Source organism: Sardina pilchardus, chromosome 21 (assembly GCF_963854185.1).
Source record: "Sardina pilchardus chromosome 21, fSarPil1.1, whole genome shotgun sequence".
Lineage (NCBI taxonomy): Eukaryota > Metazoa > Chordata > Actinopteri > Clupeiformes > Clupeidae > Sardina > Sardina pilchardus.
The window spans coordinates 24,063,727-24,086,226 of NC_085014.1; the positions used below are offsets into that span (position 1 = coordinate 24,063,727).

The 22,500-nt window shown below is 46.0% G+C and overlaps 2 protein-coding genes and 1 long non-coding RNA gene across 4 annotated transcripts in view; 1 reads left to right on the plus strand and 2 right to left on the minus strand.

Annotated features, from left to right (window-relative positions):
* macrod1 (mono-ADP ribosylhydrolase 1) overlaps positions 1-22,500 on the plus strand; it is a 59,578-nt gene that overhangs the window by 7,329 nt on the left and 29,749 nt on the right. The gene's annotated exons all lie outside the window — the stretch shown is intronic.
* Positions 2,417-6,966, minus strand: flrt1b (fibronectin leucine rich transmembrane protein 1b). Its single transcript, XM_062525281.1, has one exon. The coding sequence runs from the start codon at positions 6,964-6,966 to the stop codon at positions 4,825-4,827; it is 2,142 nt and encodes a 713-aa protein (XP_062381265.1). The 3' UTR covers positions 2,417-4,824.
* The window catches only part of LOC134069324 (uncharacterized), a 19,354-nt gene continuing 3,888 nt past the window's right edge, over positions 7,035-22,500 (minus strand). Inside the window, exons 2-3 of the long non-coding RNA XR_009936800.1 lie at positions 10,451-10,958; positions 7,035-7,106 (exon numbers count right to left, since the gene is read on the minus strand). This is a non-coding gene — a long non-coding RNA (uncharacterized LOC134069324). The remainder of the gene's footprint in view (positions 7,107-10,450; positions 10,959-22,500) is intronic.

Genomic DNA, 22,500 nt, shown 5'->3' on the forward strand with positions numbered 1-22,500 from the left:
AGTCTGAGCGAGAGAGCCCTGGAGTAAAATGTTGAAATGATAGCGCATGAAAATGAGACAGAGAGAGGGGCTCACTGAATTACTGAGACCGAAGTTTTATTTCCAGTTGTCAGTGATATGGAAGGAGGAATGAGTGTATAATTTATCCAGACACAAAAAAGACACTCTGCTAGTTATTGTGCCCCAAGTCCGCTTTATTGGTGCCTGTGTCCCTTTTGAAAATATTTGCCCAATTGAAAGACCAAAGCGCTTGGATGAGCTATTGGGTGCGTATGTGGCACAGTTGTTTTTCTTTTTCCGAGCGAACAGATCCCACAGTCTTACACACCGGCGTAGGCGAATTTAAAATGAGTTAACACTGCAGGAAAAAAAAAAAAAAGCCTTGCAACTCTCAGCATATGCTGTGCATTCACTAATTGGAGTGAAATTTGATAGAAAGAAACCGTTGTCGCAAGAAATCCGCAGCGTGCGCCTCCAGAGAATTTTCACACAGGATTCTCGAAAGGGCTCAACCAGGGCGTGATGTCTCTTGCTGTGAGGTTCTATGCAGGCCTAAATGGGTGTGCTCCCTTCAGATCCTGTACCATTCCTGTCACTATTACATGCTAACTGGTCTCTGTTGAATTGTCGTGCTGTCAGCTAAGCTCTCGGCATGTGTCTCTCATGCACGTCACCAGAAGCTCTCAGTTGGGACACCTTGAGGGAAGTTGAAGTCATTCGTATTGTTTTGATTGGAACCTTGTACTGGTATCTTCCCTGGAAGTCACAGAAATACTCAGAATCTACCCAGTAAATTTCTGATAGATGTGCATTTGGGAAAACAAACAAGAACATTAAAAGAAAAACTGAATGGGCTTGCAGAAAGGCATGCACGGCAATTATTTCTGCCCTTGTTAAAAGCCTCCAACCCTTTCCTTTTCTCTCTCTCAATCAATTGCCACTTTAGCTAAAATGGAGGAAGCCGGAATCATCGGTCGTCTAATTAGCTTAATTGCCTCTGTGGTAAAGGCAGAACGAGGAGTCATGCTGTTCATCAGCGATGTGGCGCTTTCGGAAATTCTTGCAAAGTTTCACAAGGTTGGGTAGTTGTTGTCCGTGGCTCTCACAGGTGCGGCCCAAAGGCCTGCACATACTCATCCGAAGTACCCAAACCAAGTTGCTAAGGTCATCATGCGATGTGGCCTATGATGTGGACAGGTGTTGGAAGGCGCGGTCATGATTTTTCGACGGCATTTAATGTACGGCAATGTTTGACAGAGAGAGAGAGATGTGTTCTAATGGCCTGCTCTTGTTGTAATGTCACCCTGTTTCACATAGATGGTTGGCAAACGTGCCAAGGTCTCACACTCGTCTGCAGTCATACATGCACATGAACAATGGCCTCATTACTTTGAAGCACGGGAGTGAAAAAGATCCAATTGGTCTCATTTGCTGAGAACAACAAAAGTAGATTATGCCATAAGCAATTGTCAATGCACTTGGTCAATATTAATAGACCTTTTTGACAAGATGCATTGTGAGTTGCTATGCGAACAAGCACTTGGGCTGAGCTATTGCCCAATAACACCATGCACTGCCAGTTTGGTTCACGACTTATCAAACATAGACATCAGTCATTTTGCAACTCGCCTGTGAGCTCCCGATTTCACCGCACCACTGGAATCTTTTTGCACCCTTTTGTTTGTTCACATTGCGTCAACCAAAAGTTTATTGCTGAAATTAGCACAAATTAACAATATCTGTCAAAACATTTTTTTTTTTTCCCGCCGCCTAATCATCATCTCTTGTTATTCTTGGGCAGATGCGCAGAAGTCAAATTAGAGGTGTAAGTGACTAATTGAGACAAATGACAGCCAGGGAGTTTCTGACGAGTGTGAAAACCGACAGACGCAAACACACACAGAGAGCCAACGGAGAGGCCGTCTGGGCCCCTCGTCTTTCCTGGATGGACACTTATACTCTTCCCCCGCTGGTCATATCGATCAGCGCTATGCTTACACAGGCATTAACACACTCTCAAGATGGTGAGCCTGTCTGCCTCCAAAGCAAACACGCACACACACGCACACACACACACACACACACACACACACACACGTACACACACGCATACACGCACACACACACACACACACACACAGAGACACAGAGCCTTGCATGCCTCTCCCAGTGAGGTTTCTCCATTGCACACACACTGATCGATTCCACAGCTTTACCTCGCAAATGCAATAGAGTTTACACACATTTTCACATTTCATTCAACAATTTCCCTGTGCCTTTTTTGGGGGCTTTATAGTGAGTGAGTGTGTTTGAGCGTGTTATACTGCACCATGTCCTTGTAAGAGACACATAACTACAAAGAGTCGGCACAGATCCTTTTTAATGTTACACAGAAATTCCAGACAGACGCTTTTTTCCACGCTTGATTTATTTGTAATAGAAGAAATGCAACAAAGATAAAGGGTGCGAGAGACGCCAGTCACTTGTCTTCAATTTTCACATTTCAAATAAATGAAGAGAAACCAGGAAATGTGATAGAAATAAAACCACTAAATTCTACTTTTCATCCCTCCCCTGCCTCTTTTCTCCTGTATCACGTTAATTGTACTTCATACCATCGTTGTTGCTCCAGTGACCAAGCTTTTCTAAAACGCCTAGAAACACATTCGTATAGCCTACTGTAGCTCTCTGTTTATTAAACCGTTTATATATATGCAATGTAGAGGTCCACAGTGTTACGGTGTTAAGTCTGTATATCCCTGATATGTCACTCTCTACTCCATAAGAACGCAGATTTGAGCCACAAAGCTTTATCCTCAAACGTCCAAAATTATTTCTTTCTTTTTTTTGTTGTTGGTGTTTATTAACTCAATGTCCAGCTCAGCAAACTGATTTGACAACCCTGCTTGCCCAATAACTTGCATTTGGTCAGCTCCCTCTCTCTCTCTGACCTATTAAACTATGTCACTGTCCACTTGTCTCTTTCAGTTTAATTGTCACTTAGAAAATGCCCTTCCGATATGATTGTCTTTAGGTGCCTTTGTTCTCTGGAATTTTCTCTCTTCCAGTGAGATTGCAAAATAACGGTTGCTTCTCTGTGTATTTTTTTTAGTTATTGACATGAAAAACAAAAAAACTCATCACCCCATGGTAACCTTTTAGAAGTGATTAGTATTCCTGCAAAGTGGGGTGTCTGCTTAACGAACGGCTGATATTTAAGCAGGAAACATTTATTCCCCCTCTTCCTCTGTCACTGTTGTTGGCGGCTCTGTGTGTCTGTCTCTTTGTCTCTCATTATGTAGAAAGAAACTCATGAGCAATTTGAGTTCTGTCACTGTCGAAACCGTTATCACCCCTGTCAGCTCCTCCGGCAGGGAACAAAGTCCTCTCGCTGCGCTCAAAAGAAAATTGAGAGAATAAAGAAAAAAGTGAAGGGGGGGAGGGGTGAAACCTAGAATCTTGAATCAGGAATGGAATATGACTCCCCCAACCCTTTTTTTGTTGCAGTCAATGTTCTCAAGCTTTTGAGAGAGAAATCATTCTGGCTAGCGCTTATAGAAAGTACAGTAAAGCTATACAGATAGTAAAGCTAGATCTATACACATTTTGACCCTCTATCAACCCATAACCACTGTCATGCTAGCCACTAGATCCATTTAAGTGAGATATATTAAAAGGGGAGAGGGATTAAAAAGACCTTCGTTGAAACTGCAATGCAAACAAAAACGTAGCATTGAAATATTGGTTACAGTCAATACCAAGACTGGTATCTCTGGCACTTCAGTCACTCTGGTAGACATGACTAGCAAATTCAGTGTGGTCCTAGCCCCAGTTTTTTTTTTTTTTTTTTTTTGAGTAACAGATTACTTGGAAACATTGTCAAGGAGGCACAAAGGGTGCTTTGGAATAGGAGTGTGCCGAGCACAGTTCAAAGACGAGTTAATGGCGATCTTAGAATAGAGGATGGTAATAGATGTTGAGACATCTCAAACATACAAAAGACATCTTTAGAGAGGGCTGAAATGTGTCCCTCTTAGAGATCCAGGCTTCAATCAAGTCTTTACAAAAATCTATGCATAATGTAAAATGTGTGACGCGTGACTCGAGAGACCGTTTGAGAGATAAGAGTGTTGGGTTCATTCTTACTTCTTTAAAGCATACAATCTGACCTTAATGCATTATTGAAAATAGTTTTTTTTTGCAGTATGCTTTCCAAATTTTACCTTATGCTTCAGTTGAGCTGTTGCTGAGCAACAGAACAACTGTTTCAGTAAATAGTTATACATGCGGCTCCTTAGAGGAGAAATCTGACAAGTTTTCACATAGATCTCCATTTCTTGAGGTCACTGAGTACTGTTGGTACGAAACAAAACAAAAACAATCGGTTAATCAGCTAACGCAGACAGGCAGCTACAGCGCGGTGTGGTTGTTCATGGATCTATGTGAAAACTCGCCGGATTTCTCCTTTAAATAAATGCGGATTAATTAACATCAGCTGAAAAACAAAACAGAAGGAGCAGGGCCAATTTAACTGTTCGATTTTGCAGCTCTAGGCAATGTTAACGAGTGGAAATATGCATCATTATCAATATTATGCCTAAGAATGAAATCAATCCGTTTAAAAATAATGTGGGCTGATGATAAACTTCTCTCATGTTCTCGGATTGGAATTTGACTAACTATCGGATCAAGGACTGAGAGTATGTATCTGTAAATCAAACAAAGACATGGCCGGCACACTCCTACTTTGGATCCAAGGGCTGTCCCCAGTCACAGACACATCTGTAAAAGGGAACAGGGAGAAGTGGTGGGCGTAAGTGGCTATCACGTGTATGTGTAATCTATATCTGGTATACCTCTCTCCCTATACCCACGGTTGGTCCCGTAGCCTGAATTGGCTGTGTGGTTGTGGGTGCTCCTGTAGAGCGTCGTGTTGTTTGATGGAAAGATGGTGTGAATGTAGGTCATGTCCTCACATTTAGCCTTGGGCTGCAGTGGCTGGTGCGCTGCCATTGGTGTCATCTGGAAACCAGGACCCCTGATTTCTAAGATTGAGGTGTCCTTTATCGTGCCCGACTCGGCATAGTCATCATAATGTTTGCCACCGGCACGACTGTTGACTACATCCCCCCTCCCATACATGGACTGTTCGCCGGCTGCCAGGTAGCCCACCCGATGGCCATACCAACAAAAGATGCCAAAAATTAGGAGCAGCGAGACCAGTGCCGTGGCACCCCCAATAATCCCAGCTACTGGAAGGGCTGCAAACTGGTCTGTTCCCTGATCTGTCCCATCCTGATCTGACTGTCTTGTGAGATCTGATGTCTCAGTCTTGGCACACGCTGGGTGCTCATGGTCCTTGTTCAAGTTCGTTGAGGAATGGGAAGAGCCTCTGCCCTCGTTTACGAAGAGGGGTACTATACAGATGATATAACTGGACTGCGGCTGCAGCTGAGTGAGGAGATACTCTCTGCGATCGCCGGGAACTAACGTCTCTGTAATGTCGCCCATTGCAGGACTTGTACCCAGTCGCAACCAGGAAAGCCGGAACGACGGGGCTGGTTGCACTGCAGTCCATGTGATGTGGATTGTTTCTGGTGTGAGTGGCTTGACTTTAACTTGCAGTGTTCTACCACTTTCACTGCTTCCACTTTCACCAAGGTGGTCTTGCACCAGGTCGGGGATGTGGCCCGGATGTTTGGACCGGAGGGTGAATAGTGACCCCTGGGGCATGCGTGTGGTTGTTAGGGCTGCCGCCGTTGGAAGAGTTCCAATTTTCTCTTTACCCGCTGCTCCTCCGCCTCTGCCTCCTCCGACCACTCCACCCTCCCCTGCCGTCTCGCATAACTTCATCTCACTCGTGAGCTCCTTTAATGACTGCCCTCGCACTCGCTCGGGGCTATGGCAAGTTAAACCCCTCACCGTCACGGAAGCGCCTCGCATGTGGAGCCAGTCGTACAGCCAGCGGAGATTGCAGCCACAGTACCACGGATTCCCACGCACCAGCAGCTGCGACAGACTATCCAGGTCTCGGAAAAGGCCCCGGGGGAGGGTGGTGAGGTTGTTGCCTGACAGGTCGAGCTTCTGCAGCCTCTTCATGCCGTCCAGGGACCCGCGGGGCATGTGCGCCAGTGCGTTGTCCTGGAGGTAGAGGCGGAGCAGGTGCGAGCTGGGCAAATTCAGCGGCGGCGTCAGGAGGGAGTTGCGGACCAGCGAGAGCTCGGTCAGGTTGGCGAGGCGCGCAAAGGTGTCGTCAGCGATCCGTTGGTTCGCCAACAAATTGCCGTCCAGAAAGAGACGCCTCAAGGACGACAATCCACGGAAAGCGTGGGTGGGGATGGTCGATATGCGATTGTCATCAAGCCTTAGTTCCTCTAGGGATGCTGGCAAACCCGAAGGAATACTAGATAAATGGTTGCGTGACAAGAATAGGAGTCGCAATCGCGGGTTGTTAGCAAATGCTTTGTCTTCTATACTCACTGTTGATACTGAGTTGTCATCCAAGTGTAATTTTTCAAGCAGTGGTAGTCGAGCTAGGGCAGAACGCGGTAGTGTTCGTATGTTGTTGTCCTGCAGGTGTAGTTCTCGAAGCGACGGGGGTAGATGCCTTGGAAAATCATCCAGTTCATTGTCATACAGGTAAATAACTCGTACAGTCATTCGTCTCTCTAGGGATGTAGGCAATCCAGCATTATCAATACGGTTGTTCTGAAGGTAGAGCACCGCAGCTGCTAAAGGCAGTGGGGGTATGATGCTCAGGCCTCGGTCGTTGCAGTAAACAAAGCTGTCATCACAGCGACAGGCCGAGGGGCACGGCACCTCCCCCTGGAACTCTCCGTCCTGGGCAACTGCCTCGGCAACAGCCGCCGTTGCGGCAGCAAACTCCAGCACCTCTACTAACAACGTCAGACACAAGAGAATCAGGAACAGCCAATCGCGAAGCTCCACGAGGCTCTCGGCAGCCATAGTTCTGCCGGTTCTTTGGCTGCTGCTCCCTCTTGACTGTAGATAACCCAGACGGCCTCAGAGGCTCTTGGTGAAGTTTAGCGGAGGGTTTCGGAAGGGCTGTTTTGGACTTCCAGAAAAAAAGGTTGTCTCTTTAATACCTACAGGGAAGCAGAGAGCAGAGTAACTGGGTTAGCATCTTAATATATCAACACCTACACTGCCTTCAGAGCCTCCTCTGGTCCCAGTGTGAAAAGGGTAAAAAACAAGGCAAATTGAGGGCTACAAGTTCTCTTTTGAACTGTATCAAATAAAATCAGTCAATTAGCTTGTCAAACCCATAGGAAAAGTGGGGTCACAATCCTTGAAAGGAACAGGGGGATGGAGGCATAATGACGCAAATGTATATTGAGGAAGATAATTTGGGGGAAGAAAGGCAGAGAAAAACTGTCAGACTGAAAGAAGAGGATGTGGCAATTATTCTATAGCAGTAGGTGGAAGACAAGCTCAAGGCAGAGAGGGAATATCTGAACATATTAAAATGTGATTGGCATTTGAGATCCTGAAAAACAATTACTCTGTTATTCGCAGTGCGACCCTAAGTCATATTATTATTCAAATGCTATCCACAGTAGTATCTGAATAAATCAACAATTTAATTTTGGGACAAGTTTCGTAAAGTTCACTCTGAGGTCATATGCGGTTTGATTTCCATGCATGATTCGTGTGTGGGATTTAGAGAATAAATGGTGGAGAGAGAGTGAGGGAATCAAAGACATTTACCACAAAACGGAATGCGCTATGGATGCTCTTTCTTGGTTTGTCATTGTTTTCAAAAATAGAGCAAATTAATGAATTATTCATCCAGTGGAGAAAGTTACTCAAAAAAGATTAGCACCCACTCCTGGGTGGAAGAAATCTTTTCTGTTCAGCTAGATATCGTGAGGTGTATGCATATGTACCTTTGTTCCTTTATGTTTGCAGGCTTATGCATGTGTATGTTTTATGGAAGCATTTTTTTTTTTTACATCAGCCTCTGATGTTGCGGTTCGTTTTCTCTATTTTGTCATGGTGATTCATGGCAGAGAGGGGGACAGAAACAGCCTTTGAACGATAAAAATCTCAGTTTCATGTACCTCTCATAAGTGCTGGTGCTCTGTCTGGTTTTTGTTGCTCAATTGCTTTGTGTTCATGCTCAGATACGTTTAAACACCTATTTCACAGAAATATGGGAATTAATTGAGCAAATACCTTTTCATGTGCGCATGAAACCGCACTAAGTACACTGGAACTATACAATTATTATACACTGCCACAAAACATTTCACACTACACTTTAACAAAAACAAATCATCCCCATAATCCACTGCACTACAGAGATTATGTTATGGTGCAGTACAGATATAGATTTAGATAAAGATATAGATCTTGCAGCACTTTGCATGTCTGCTGACTTTCCACTTTGGGTGTGGTTTTGTTTGTGTGTGTGTGTGTGTGTGTGTGTGCGTGTGTGTGTGTGTGTGTGCGCGTGTGTGTGTGTGTGTGTGTGTGTGTGCGTGCGTTTGTGCGTGCGTTTGTGCGTGCATGTATTGTATGTATCCACAAATTCCCTGCTGGTGCTCAGTTCACCTAGCAGTAGCCTCTCCAGTGGCCTCTGTGTGTGTGTGTGTGTTGTTTGTGTTTTTAAGGTTGGCTTCGCCAAGGCCAGATGAGAGTTTGTTAGTTCCCCCTCGGCTCCCAACACTATTGCCTCAGGCAGGAAACCCATGCAAAACAAGCCCTCACACTCAGTCACCTTCCATGCAAAGCTGTCATGGTTGGCAGGAAAAGAGAGGATGAGAGTACTGGAGAGTGGATATGGAGGAGGAGAGGAGAGGAGAGGAGAGGAAGAACAAGAGGGAGATATGATTTTATTTTTAAATTGGAACCAGAGAGAGAGCGTCTAGTGAGATTGGAGGTCAGCGGAAGACTGTGTGAATGCAGTGGAAGAGGCACGTACTGTATTGCTAGTGCATCATGAACGAGGGGAGCAGTCTGTGTGCGGGTGCTATTTTGCAAGGCAAATGTGCATGCGTTTCTCCAAATCGCATTTAAATGCTCTTTAATGGTGTGCCATTTGAGTTCCGAGCCACACCTGGTGGTCGACAGTTTGGCAATTTCTTGTCCATTTGAAAAGTAAATTTGCTCTCGGCTGTGAAAATGAGCAGTCGTGTAAATGTCACCCTGAAGAGATTCTCTGAATGTGTATACATAAACGGCTATAACAAAAAAAAATCAGCATTTAAAAACGAACTTTTCTTTTTATCAAGTCTGCCAAGGTTCTCACAGCATTTATATTAATGGGCAGACTGATAGGGAGCAGTGAGAGAATGTGCGGAATTAAAAACAACCATTTGGAAAAACCCACATCTTTGAACATCTAATTTAATGTGCCACTCTGCCATCGTCGTCCCCTTTCATCCTAATCCATTTAGCCTAAGCCAACAAAATAAAAACCGAATTGTTTGTGTGCAGGAGCTTATGTGAGTGAGTGAGTGAGTGTGTGTTTGCGTGTGTGTGTGTGTGTGTGTGTGTGTGTTTGCGTGTGTATTTTTGCGCGTGTGTGTGTGTTTGTGTGGTGTATTCATGTGCATTTGTGTGTGAGAAAGACTGAGATGGAGAGCTTTTGTGTATGTTCATGAGCCTGTGTATATATGCAGTCATGTGAATGCTTATATATGAGTGGGTCGTTTTTGTGTTTGTTTGTGTGTGTGTGTGTGTGTGTGTGTGGGCATCTGTATTTGTATGTGTACGTGAAAGCACTCACTGGAAGAGCAATCTCTTGTCTATCACTGCAGTGAAACGTCTCCGATAACAGACCACGTCTATCCCACACTATCCCATAAACGTCCACGGCTTCCGATTCCCCCCCCCCTGTCCGTCCGTGAGTCAGTACTGGCCCGAGCGGCTCACGCTGGACTCAGACTCCTCGCCCACTTCCCCTGGCCTCGCCTCCCGACGCGGCTGCCCACTTCCACGACTCGTTTCGTAACTTGTTGACCAATTTTCCTGTCCTTCCCTCCGTAATCCACTCTAATCTCTTTGAGGCCTTGCTTCAGATGTGGGTTTTTCCTTTGCCATTGTATTTATGTGTTTCAGCCGCTTCCCTTTCATCCTCCACTCAGCCTGCTGTTGTTCTTTCTCCAGCGTAGCTTTTTAGCCGCACTAGCACCATTGAGTCTATTTTACGGTCTCCTAGGTTTTAATCCGCCTCTTATAGATAATGTGCTTGTGTAGGTGTGTTCCTCTTTGTGCGTAGCCTATTATTGTCTTGTCATTATTTATTTGTCTGCCACTTGCACTCCTTTTACTGTCTCATTCCCTTATTGGCCTTGAGGAAGGCTTTATACCATTTTTTTTGGCTACAGATATGGAAAACAAAAGGTTGGTGAAAATATTCAGAAAAATGACTGGATAGGAGAGGAAGTAATTGAAAAAAAGGGAAAGGATGTGAAATCAGTCTCACCAATATGTCGTGTCGAGTCCTCTATGCATGAGAACACGTTGAGGAGCAGTGTTTCCAAAAATCGAAATGACCACCCGTTTTAGGGTTGCGCTTCTGTGCCGGCCTCTCACCAGGCTCTATATTCCGTTTGATGTCTGGCGTGGATGATGCAAGCAGCCCTTACTCCAAAGATTTGTGGGAAATCGAGCCTCTACAACCCGCATGGCTTCGGCCTGAGGCACCCTGCAAAGTTTCATATAAGTACACGCATGTATGGGTATATATCTATAGGTGCTGTTGCTCCGGGCTTAACCAATCAAAGTAATTGCCCTCGGGTTGATACCGTGGAGACTGCCGGTCGGGAAGGCCAGTGGAATTCCGATGCTAAGCCTCGAGTTGGGCAGGGCAGCCACCATCTTGATACAGTGGCACAGCTTCACATCCAAGCATGCCGTGTGCAGGGGTCTCCTCGGAGTGCTGTAATTGGTTTGGCCTCGTCGAAGCCCGATGCCTGGAAATGGCGCACACTCTGTGGAGTAAGCAGAAATAGCGCAGATTTAGATACAGATAACCCGCGTAAATCCATTATTCATTTCATCAAGAAAAAGGCTGAGAGGCTGTTGTTGGGGGTTTTTTTTTTCCCCCTTGTCTTTAGAAACACGACGTGTAGATTGTAAGTGTGTGGAGTATGTGCTGCAGCAAACTCTCACACACAGACACACACACACACACACACACACAGCCAGCCAGATCGACGGGAGGCAATATTGCGTTCTGTTTGTTATTAACACCAGCCGTTAATTCCAACCGAGAACCATTCAGCGGCGTGGGAGACCAGAGGGGTCAGCATCATTTGTCAGATATCTGGCGTAGACCTATTGAAATTCATATGAAGGAGAGAATGTGGCTCCTTGGTGTGTGATGCTGATATGATTGAGTGCTGGAGAGAGGGAGAACCATTCCCCGGCATTATTGTCTTGGGGAAAATGTGTGTGCGGATTGCTTAGCATGCCTAATTAACTTGAATATGTGTGTACAGCCATTAAATCATTTGAAGGGCTTTCATGTGACGGAGTTAGTGGGCACATTTGTTAAATCATGTGTGTGTGTGTGCTTGTCGTTCGCAGTGTTTGTCTATGGGGATGTCTGTACAGTATGTCATGATGAGTCCCTCTCTGTATGACAGTGTGTGTGTGTGTGTTTGTGTGTGACTGACTGTATGTGTGTGTGTATGTGTGTATGTGTGTGTGTGTGTGTGTGTGTGTGTGTGTGTGTGTGTGTGTGTGTGTGTGTGTGTGCGTGCGTGTGTGTGTTTATGTTAATGCTTGGGTGCTAATGTGCGTGTGTTTGTTTGTAGAGAGTAAGTCCATGTGCTGGGAGGGTTATTGTTATGGTTATGGTCATTAAGATTTCACACACACCGCTATTAGCACTCTATGCTTTTCCACAGCCATCCAAAAAAAAACCCCTCTGATTTATCATTGCGTTTGCAATGTTTGAAGTGTCCTCTGAACACAACTGCACGCACACACACACACACACACAAAAACACAAACACACACCCGCACCTACACAGACATACATACACACAGTCACACACACACACACACACACACACACACACACACACACACACACACACACACACACACACACACACACCTACACAGACATACATACACACAGTCACACACCTGCATGCACACACACACACACACACACACACACACTTAAAGTTTAATATCAATTGCAGTGGAGAATCCGAGTGCGGGAACATCTCCCAAAACAATATTGCCGCTACTAAAGTCAGTGAGCGGACAGGGGCGAGAAGCTTGAAGATGGATCATCAGGGATCATTCAGCTCTGAAAGAGGGGGATGCATTAAATTTTCAGAGAGCCAACTGAAAGGAGTGCGCGTACGAAAAGGATGTAACGCTAAAGTGATTACAATCAATGAAAGTACTGTAGGCTTACTAGCTAATCAATTGTAATGGCAACCCTCTGTCTCTTGACCTCTTCCTCGTGTTTCGTCTCCCTCTCCCCCCATCCCCACTCTCTCTCTTTTCCCTCTTTTTTCAGTCGTTTTTCTCGTTAGTTGTGAAGCATCATTTGTTAGACGCGGGCGACGTGCCATCATCTGCACAGGTTGCCGTTTCCGACCACCCCGTGACTTTCGATGCACTGTGAAATTGTGCTGTACATTAATGCTAATTACAGATCATTTAATGCGCTCTTAATGACGATACTGGAGCTGCTGGGGCCCGTGGGGCTTGTCTGTGGGTTTCTCTTTTTTCCAGAACATTAGTAAAGCTGTGGGACTGAATATTTAATTTGAATGTGTCATGTGTAGATATTTTCTGATAGAAGGAGTCTAATATGGAGAACAGCGCGTGTGTGCATGTGTGCGTGTGCGTGTGCGTGTGCGTGTGCGTGTGCGTGTGTGTGTGTGTGTGGAGGGTTCTCACTCCTTTGTCACCATGATTGGGATGTATTTCTCAATGTGATGGTGTGTGAAGTACCATTTCTTGTGTGTTTGTGTATGTGCGTGTGTGTGTGTGTGTGTGTGTGTGTGTGTGTGTGATGTGATGTGTGTGTGGTGTGAGCGCGTGCACGTGCACTCCATCTCTGTGTCAAACTGCTTAACCATCCAGTGCACGTAACCTCCCCATCTATGCCTTTCAATTTCTCATTTACTGAGTGAAGGAGTGAGAGAATGAAAGAGAGAGGGAGAGAAGGAAAGGCAGATGGAGGAGAAAAGGGAGGGAGGAAGATTGATGAACCCATTGGAATGAAATTTGGAGGCAGAAATTACTGTCAGGCCAAGCAGGGTTTAAACCCAACAGAGCCTGATTTCACATATTGAAACGCATGTGTGCACAAATACACACCATACAGATACAGATACACACACACACACACACACACACACACACACACACACACACAAAGAGTGAGACAGTCACATAATAGCTCCACAGATATTCCAAAATTGAGCACCAAAAATCATACGCCTTCTGTGACATCCTTCCCTGCATTCTACACACACACACACACACACACACACACACACACACACACTCACACACTCCCTCGCACACTCCCTCTCTCTCTTTCCACTCACTCACTCACTCTTGCTTTCTCTCTCTCTGACTGCAAAAACAGCAACAAAACACACACACACACAGTCACACGCATGCTCTTTTGTTTTAGATCATACGAGCACATGAAAACTTAATGGCCGATCGCATCTCGCACACAGCTTTGTCATAAAATATTGCTAGAGTACTCCATGAAATAATTATTTACCAGCAAATCAAATTCATTATTAATTCAAGCGCGGCGCTTGATGAATTGCTTTGTCATATTAAAACGGGGATCGTCGTGTGTACAAACCGGGTGCACGGGGCCGAACAGCGACTCTATTCAGACAGCCTTGTGTAAGGAGCGTAATATAGTGGGTGGTTAATATTCTGTGATTGGTGCGTAGCCTCCAGGCATGCCGGTGCTGCACTGGAGTGCTTTTTTTCTGAAGCGGGGCGAGTGTGTAAGTGTCTCGCCGAAGCCTGCCGCGGCCGCGGATGGAGTAATGGCATAGTAATGCCTGGCGGCTACGCCCGCGTGTCAGGGGTATTTATCTGGGCCCCAGATCAGGATGGGGGCCTGCTGGAGGACAAAAAAAAAAAGGAGAAAGGAGAAGAAAGAGAGTGTGGCACCCCGCCTGCAGGCACGAATATCGCTCGTTCGCTCGCTCGTTCGTTCGCTCGCTTGTTCGCTCGCTCGTTTCGCTCGCGCGCTGACTGTCTGCCATGGACTTGAGCAGAAGCAGCAGGAGCACCGCAGTGTTCCTCAGATGCCTTGGCAGGGGGTACGCAGAAAATGGGAAGCAGGGAAGGGAGAACTTCAACTGGTGGATGCTTAAGAAAAGTGCGTTCGGACAACGCATTGTGGCCCACGGTGTGGACCTGTTCCATATTGTCGTTCGGATCGACGCGGGTCAGCGTCGAGCACGGGCCGGTTGACGGGGGAACAGCGGCGGTATAAAAGGAGAGTGTCTCGGGGGCCTGTTGCACATTACGCAACTTCAGAGCCCCCAGCTGGTGGTCCCGCGTCCGTGCCAAGTTTCCCCCACGCCGCTTTCATTTTAAAGTGCCCGCCTCGCGTAACGAAATCACAGACCTCCAGGCTTGAGGTTTGAGGACTCCCACAAGGAATCAATTTAAGATATCAGCTCAATGAGCTCAGTGGCCCTACAAAAGCCCGCTTTAATATTCCAAAGTGTCACAATGCTTTCATTTCGGAGCGTGAAAGCCAAATTGGACCAGTCTGAACGTGGAATGATTCTTATTTTTTTTTTTATTTCTTTTTTCTTCTCCCAAAAGCAACAGACGTGGCGTCTACTGGCGCGGTCTGCGTTTCCTAGCCTAGTGATAGTGAAGCCTGTGCAGCTCTGGAGAAATCATAGTCAAAACAAGTCCACAATGTGGCCGTTCACCCCAGAGAGCTATGGGAATAAGAATTCTATTTCACTCGCTGTTCCCATCTGTGGCTGAGGGCAAGTCAGAGGCACCCATATATATGATTTAGCCCAGGCCAAATAGACCCACACTCGGGCTCATAATGTTGCAGCCTTGAGAACACAGCCCCGAGGGTTTTTCCACCGAAGGACATGAAAATACGGAATTGTATTGCGTGCAGCAGAAGCCTCTTCTCCTTGTCATCCTTACTTCTCTGAAACGGCGTTCCAAGAGATGTTCATCATCCTTGGTGGAACTATTGACAGCCCACTGACATAAAGGGAGTGTGATTTGCTGTACGAGAGAGCTTTGGCATCTCTAAAACAAACATATTGATAAGCCTCCGCTCAGAGGAGATGTCTTGTTTTGTAATACTTTAGGAAAACAGCAGGTTGATGGATTGAGATTCTCATCGTTACTCATCAGAGACTGTGTATAAAGACATGTTCATCAGCCTTAGTGTAATTATTGACAGTACACTTGCATAAAGAGAGGGTGATTTGCTCTAGGAGAGGGTTTTGACAGCCTCAGAACAAACATATCGATGAGCCTCTATGCAGAAGACAAGTCTTTTTTGGTATTACTTTAACAAAGCTTCAACTCAGATTTTATATATATATATATATATATATATATATATTATAAAAGAAACACTCACAATGTTGTTAGTCTAGAATAGAAATTTAACTGCTATTGTCAACATCTTTTTTCCTCTCCCTTCATCTCTCTCTCTCTCCCTCTCTCTGTCGCTTTCGCTCTCTCCTTCCCTGTGTTCTGCTGGTAATTATCTAAAGGTAATCAGGGGTAATTCAGCTTTGGGAAAGTGGTTTAAGGCTCACAGGGACTCCAGGGGAGGATGTGACTGGCCTCTTAACTCCCTCACACACAGTGGCCATTTAGCATGAGCAAGCAGAGGAGAGAGACACTGACCGAGACCAGGAGCAATGAGGGGAAGAGATGGTGGAAAGAGGGGGAGAGAGAGAGAGAGGGAGGGAGAGAGAGAGGGAGGGAGGGAGCGGTGGGGAGGAAATACAGGAGAAGAGGAGGGTGTCACCAGTTTATTTTCCTGTCACCTACTTCTCTTCCCCTCCTCTCCTCTCATCTCTCCTTCTGAGTCCCTCTAGCACTCATACCTCTCTTGAACCCTTTCTTTCCGTCTACTTCCATTTCCGTCTTGTCATATCTCTCTCTTCTTTGTCACTTACCCCCTCCCTTTCTTTTCTTTTTCCTTTTTTTCCCTCTTTGAGTCTCATGGTGATTGCAGGCAGCTACATCAAGTCATTATTTATCTCATTGCCATGCACGGGAGAGGTGCATAAACAGTCACCCATTTTATAATATCAGAATTTCCCTCTGTAAACACAGCGTAGCATTTGCCTCATCTCACGCTTATTCACACACACACACACACACACACACACACACACACACACACACACACACACACACACACACACACACACACACACACACACACACACACACACACACACACACACACACACACACAGTCTCTCTCCGATTGACAAGCTTGGCTCTTGTGTGTGTGTGTTTGTTTGCACACGTAGGACTTAGGGCATAGGGCAGGGTAAGGAATTGGAAAAGTATGTGGAAGTAATTTTTAAAAAAGCCAGTGAGTATGGAAGTGAGCATTTGAATCTCAAGGTCTCCACTCGTCTTAGCCCACTCAGCAAACACAAAGTTTTTACAGTCGAGTCCTTAAATTCCAGTTAGTGGAATTTAGACCTGTCGCCCTTCCGAGCCTTTTGTAAGCTGGCTATGCCTCGAAGAAACCGCACAATGCACAAAACGCCAGCGATCAAGAAGGCATTTGTCAGTGCGGTTTAAGGCCTATCTACCATCTTAATTATTTCGCTCTTCCACCGCCGTGGCACGTTCCTGCATACCGATGCCGTTTGATCTCCCGCTCGACTGTGTTCGTCGTCACGTTCCACGTGTGACGGATTGTGCCATGGGACGGAGTACCTCTCCTCTCCTGTCTATTTCTAATGTCCCTTGCGTGTTTTGAAGGCATCAAGTCTCTTGGAAAGCAGTAGTGTCGCCCCGGCTGAAGGCAGAATAAACACGTTTAGGCTCGGCCCGGAATAATTGTCACATTGTCACTGCGTGTGTCGTCTGATGCGCACACACACCTCACCGACGGGCTGGATAAACAGAGCCCATTAAAATGGATGCAGTGGTTTGCATCTGAAATCATTTATCTTTGCCTCCCTTCACTCTTCCTCTCTCTTCCTCTCTTCCTCTCTCTCTTTCTCTTCGCTTTCTACCCCCGTGTTTTTCTGTTTCTTTCTGGCCTCAGATATGTGCTGATGAACTGGCTTTTCAGACGGTCGGTCTTTCTCGTGCTTTTTCTGTTCTTTGCTCTCTCTGTGCATCTTTTCTTCAACCTTTTTGTTTATCTTTCCTCTTGTGTTTGAAGGGGGGCTTTTTTCTCCCCCATTTGAGAATGTATTCGTTCCTGCATCACCAGCTACTTTCACTGCTGTTGGATCTCTGTTTTTCTTTCTTTTTCTGTCCACGTCTCTGTGCTCTCTCTCTCTTGCTCTCTGCACCTTTCTTCTGTCCCCCACCCATCTCTCTCTCTCTCTCTTTCTCTGTTCACCTCTTTCCACTAATTCTCATTCTCTCTTCCCCTTCATCTGTCCATCTCCCACTCCAGGAGTGTGTAAGCGCTCCCTGTTCTTCCTGCCGAAGTGGTATTGCCGCAGCAGCCTTTAAGACCACAGACACACACACACACACTCTCTCTCTCTCTCTCTCTTTCACACACGCACACACCTACCTCACCTTACGTGCCCAAAATCACTGCCTCTTATAATCACCGTGACACACACACACACATTCACACACCTGTCTCGTCTCCTTTTTTCCCTCTCTCATTTGCTCTTCTTGGAAGCTCCCTTTTAGCCTTGCTTGTCATCACACCTCTCCCTCTCACCCTCTCCTCTTCCTCTAGCTCTCTGGGCCCTTCACTTTCTTTGTCTTTCCCTCTCCGACTCCTTTGTCAGTCACTTTTTTTTTACTCCATTTCCTTATTTTTGCTTGCCTTTTCGTCTCCCTCGCTAGATCTATCTCTCGCCTTTACGGAGTCTCTCTCTCTCCCTCCCTCCCTCTCCTCCCTCCCTCCCTCTCCTCCCTCCCTCCCTCTCTCTCTCTCTCCCTCTTTCTCTTTGTAAATGTTGCAGTGGCTGGAAATAAACAGGCAATTTATGTGCCGGGTACCTTCCCTTTCTCTGTCTCGCTCCCTCTCTCTTTTCAGCTCTTTGTTGGCATCACACACATCCACACACACACATCTGGCCTCTAGCCCACACACACACACACACACACACACACACAGAGAGAGAGAGAGAGAGAGATATAGAGAGAGACACACACACACAGACACACATCAAACAAAACATATTTTGAAGAAGATGATTGAGGAAGAGATTGAAAATAATGAGGTGTTTTGCCGTATCACATCCGTCTCTCTGTCTCGCTGGCCTGTGGTGATCTGTAATATGTACAGTAGACCTGGTGTACAAAGAAAGGTCATTATGTGCATTGTGTCTATTACATTACACACAAACACAGTGCCGTGTTTTTCGTATTATTTGCCATTTGGGTCAGTGAGCAAGCCGGTCCAGAGTGCGTTCAGACAACCGAGGTCGCATCACATGACGGCAGAACTGGGCGTGTTGCAGCAAGCACTCTCCATCTCCACCTCTTGATGCAGCGTGTGTAGGCAAGGCTCTCAGAGCCACTGCTGCCCAATTAACACTGCACACAGCTAACGTATGTCTGTGTGTACGTCTGATTGTGTGTACGTCTGTTTGTATGTCTGTTTGCGTGTGCGTCTGTTTGTATGTCTGTTTGTGTGTCTGTGTGTATGTCCGTGTGTACGTCTGTGTGTATGTCTGTTCATGTCTCTATGTGTACGTCTGTGTACTGTATATGTCTGTTCGTGTGTCTGTACATGTGTGTCTACATTTGTTTGTCAGTCTGTGCATGCTTGTAAGGGAGATTGAATGGGTTTGTGTATGTCTTTACTGTGTGTACACAAACACATTCAGAATCAGATGTTTTTTAACAGTAATGTTACTCTCTCACAGTTGTCGTGAATTTACAGGTGATTTGTATCCAGAGGATGGGCTTGGTTGTTGAGGCAACCGTTCCCAACCTCCAGTCGACATTTTGTGGGGTCAGGCTGCCTAATTTTCTCTCCCGCTCGCTCTTGTCAACAAGCAGGCTTTTCCATTTTCACTTGGCCAATATCACTCCATGCAGGCACAAACACACACACACACACACACACACGGAGGCAAAGGGGAAAAAAACAAGAATGTGTCAAATGTGACCGCGGCCCTGATCAAATTTCACACCTGAGGAGGAAAGAAATATTCGCTCTGCCAAGCCCATTAAAAAAGGAGAAAATCCTCCCACTGCTTGCGAGGCTGACCGGGGGGTCACATTTGACCATTAAGCGTCCAAACATCACGCTATCCTTCCTTCCATCCCTCCCTCTCGCTTTCTCTCTCGCCAGTGCGCCGCCTCTGCTCCGGCCTCCGAATAGGGGCCCTCGCCTCGCCTCGCAATTCTTGTGCTCAGCGGAATATCGGTTGACACGCAGGACGGCAGCCCAACGCATGGATGAGCCTCCGCGAGGTTCGCCGATTGGACTCCATTACGGCTCCTAAACGTCCTCCTCGCCATTGCAGCGGCCAACCCCCTCCACACACACATGCACACACACACACACACACACACAGATGCACACAAACACTCACACACACACAAACATACTCGCCATCGCAGAGGCCAACCCCCTCCACACACACACACATGCACACACACACACACACACGTGCACGCACACACACACACACACACACACGCACACACACACACACACGCACACACGCACACATGCATACAAACACTCACACACACACAAACATACTAACACATACACAAACATACTAACACATGCACACAAACACATTCACACATCCAAACACACACATACACTCATACACACATACTCACACCCCCCTCCCTCAGTGTCCCCCACCCTTGTGCGGTTACGGGGACAGATGTGCGCTGGTCTCATGAGTGTTCAAGTTTAATGATTATTTGCTGCCAGTGTCTCCAAACGTCTGCGCCGGCTCATTTTGGCAGGTGATGGCGGTGACGCGCTGCTCCGCTCCGCACCGTGTCAATGACAACCTGCTCCTGGCCTGAGATGTGAAGGAGACGCGCATTGTTGTGCACTGATGTATGCCACAAATCGTGTGCGTCTATCTGTCTTTTTGTGTGTGTGTGCGTGTGTGTGTGTGTGTGTGTGTGTGTGTGTGTGTGTGTGTGTGTGTGTGCGTGCGTGTGTGTGCGTGTGTGTGCGTGTGTCTGCCTGCCTATCTCTCTCACTCTCTCTCTCTGAGCGTTTGTGTGTGTGTGTGTGTGTGTGTGTGTGTCTGTGTGTGTGTCTGTGTGTGTGTGTGTGTGTGTGTGTGTGTGTGTGTGTGTGTGTGTTTGTGTGTGTGGATGCCAACTAGCTTTTACAAAGGGGAAAAATGACTTGAAAATGACAGCTCTCTTTTGTTTGTGTTCTCTCGGTCTTTCTTCCCCTCCTCCTCTCTTGGCTCTAATAGGAACATTTAATTTGACTTTTTTTTGAGTGATGTGCTCATGTCTGGCAGTCCGATTGGTTGAGTTAGGGGCATCTTTGTTGGGGTGAAATGTAAGGGTGTGTGTGTGCGGAGCCCAGGAAAGCGGGGGGACGTCTGTGATGTGGACTTGTTTCCTCGTCGGTCCAGCAGACCATTTGCTTGGGTTTATTTGTCCCTCTTTGTCCAAGCCATCTTTTCCTGGCATTAACGTGATCGTTTGGCAAGAAATGAGAAGTGAATGGTAAAGCAGTTTGGTGTCTGTGTTGTTCTCTCTGAAAATGGGGACAGAATGTAATCGGCTAGGTCCAGTTCTTAATTTTATGCCATCACAAATCCGTTTTTTTGGCCGTAGAAGTGAGGGTTGGGAGTTACTATCTCACCACATTGGACCTATAGTGCTTGTAATTACTGTAGAGTACAAACTTTTCAGTGCTTTTACCCAATTGTAGATGCATAGTGTTTGTTGGTGTTTATCTAAAAGTTAAACATATTGGGTGGTGCAGTTATTAAAAGCAAATTCTGTATGCTGGCCAAATATGGGCAAAGAAGGGCATATGGCCTTTAAAAGTGTGGTGGTTCCTGTAGGGACAAGGCTACAGTGTTATGTAATATATAGGTAGCTTTATGAAGATACTCTGAACCTACAGCTGCAAAGTAACATCTATATAGATGCGGACCACTGACCACAAAATTAAATTATTCCAGATGCTGGATTCAGAGATCTTGCATCTGGAGGGACTTTCCAAAGTCATGCAAATCCAACCACGGGATGCGGAAACCTATCATTTGGTTTGATTAGCTAATTAAGGCAATTGCTTTATGAAATCACTTAAAGGAGAATTCCGGTGTGAAATTGAGCTTAACTGTACCGAAACATGTTAAGGTGTACTCACACGTGTTTTAGACGCACTTTCACTCACCCCCAGCATTCCGAACTCCTCCGTTTTCAGCCTAGCTTACAGTAGGCTTGAAGCTATTAGATTGGGCATTACGTAGCCTATGCAGCTAAATCGCTATTTTTAAACCATTAAAAAGGTTCCAAGTAACTCCACACTGCATTGGTTGACTTCTGAGGGTCCTGACATTTAAAACGAGATACTTAGAGCTTTGGAAGTGCACAGGAAGTTTATTAAAAAAGACTGTTTATTCAAGCAGTACCTTCATAGAATCTCTCCGCTGGGCGCCATCTTGTGGTGAAGTCGCGATAAGTCGACTGACGAGCACAAACGAACAGGAAAGACAGGGGGACATATTGCAAACATTTTGAGCTTTGTTACTCATCATGCTCATGTAGACAGTATAACTATATATTTCCTATGGAATTACTTTAGCAATATGTTCCCCTGTCCTTCCTGTTCGTTCGTGCTCGTCAGTCGGCTTATCGCGACTTGATTCCAAGATGGCGCCCAGCGGAGAGATTCTATGAAGGCACTGCTTGTAAACAGTCTTTTTTTAATAAACTTCCTGTGCATTTCCAAAGTTCTCAGTATCTCGTTTTAAATGTCAGGACCCTCAGAAGTCTACCAATGCAGTGTGGAGTTACTTGGGACCTTTTTAATGGTTTAAAAATAGCGATTTAGCTGCATAGGCTACGTAATGCCCAATCTAATAGCTTCAAGCCTACTGTAAGCTAGGCTGAAAACGGAGGAGTTCAGAATGCTGGGGGTGAGTGAAAGTGCGTCTAAAACACGTGTGAGTACACCTTAACATGTTTCGGTACAGTTAAGCTCAATTTCACACCGGAATTCTCCTTTAAGTTTGTGGCTTTAGAATCCGTGCCACCAACCTGTGCATACCTAAACCTGATCTTCTTATGGATATAATTAGACCCTACATTTACCAGAGATATGTGTTTTCTATGACTGTAGTGAAACTAAATAATCTATTC

Bases quoted from the DNA above. Each gene is read 5' to 3' on its own strand.
- flrt1b (XM_062525281.1), bottom strand. From the start codon at position 6,966: ATGGCTGCCGAGAGCCTCGTGGAGCTTCGCGATTGGCTGTTCCTGATT.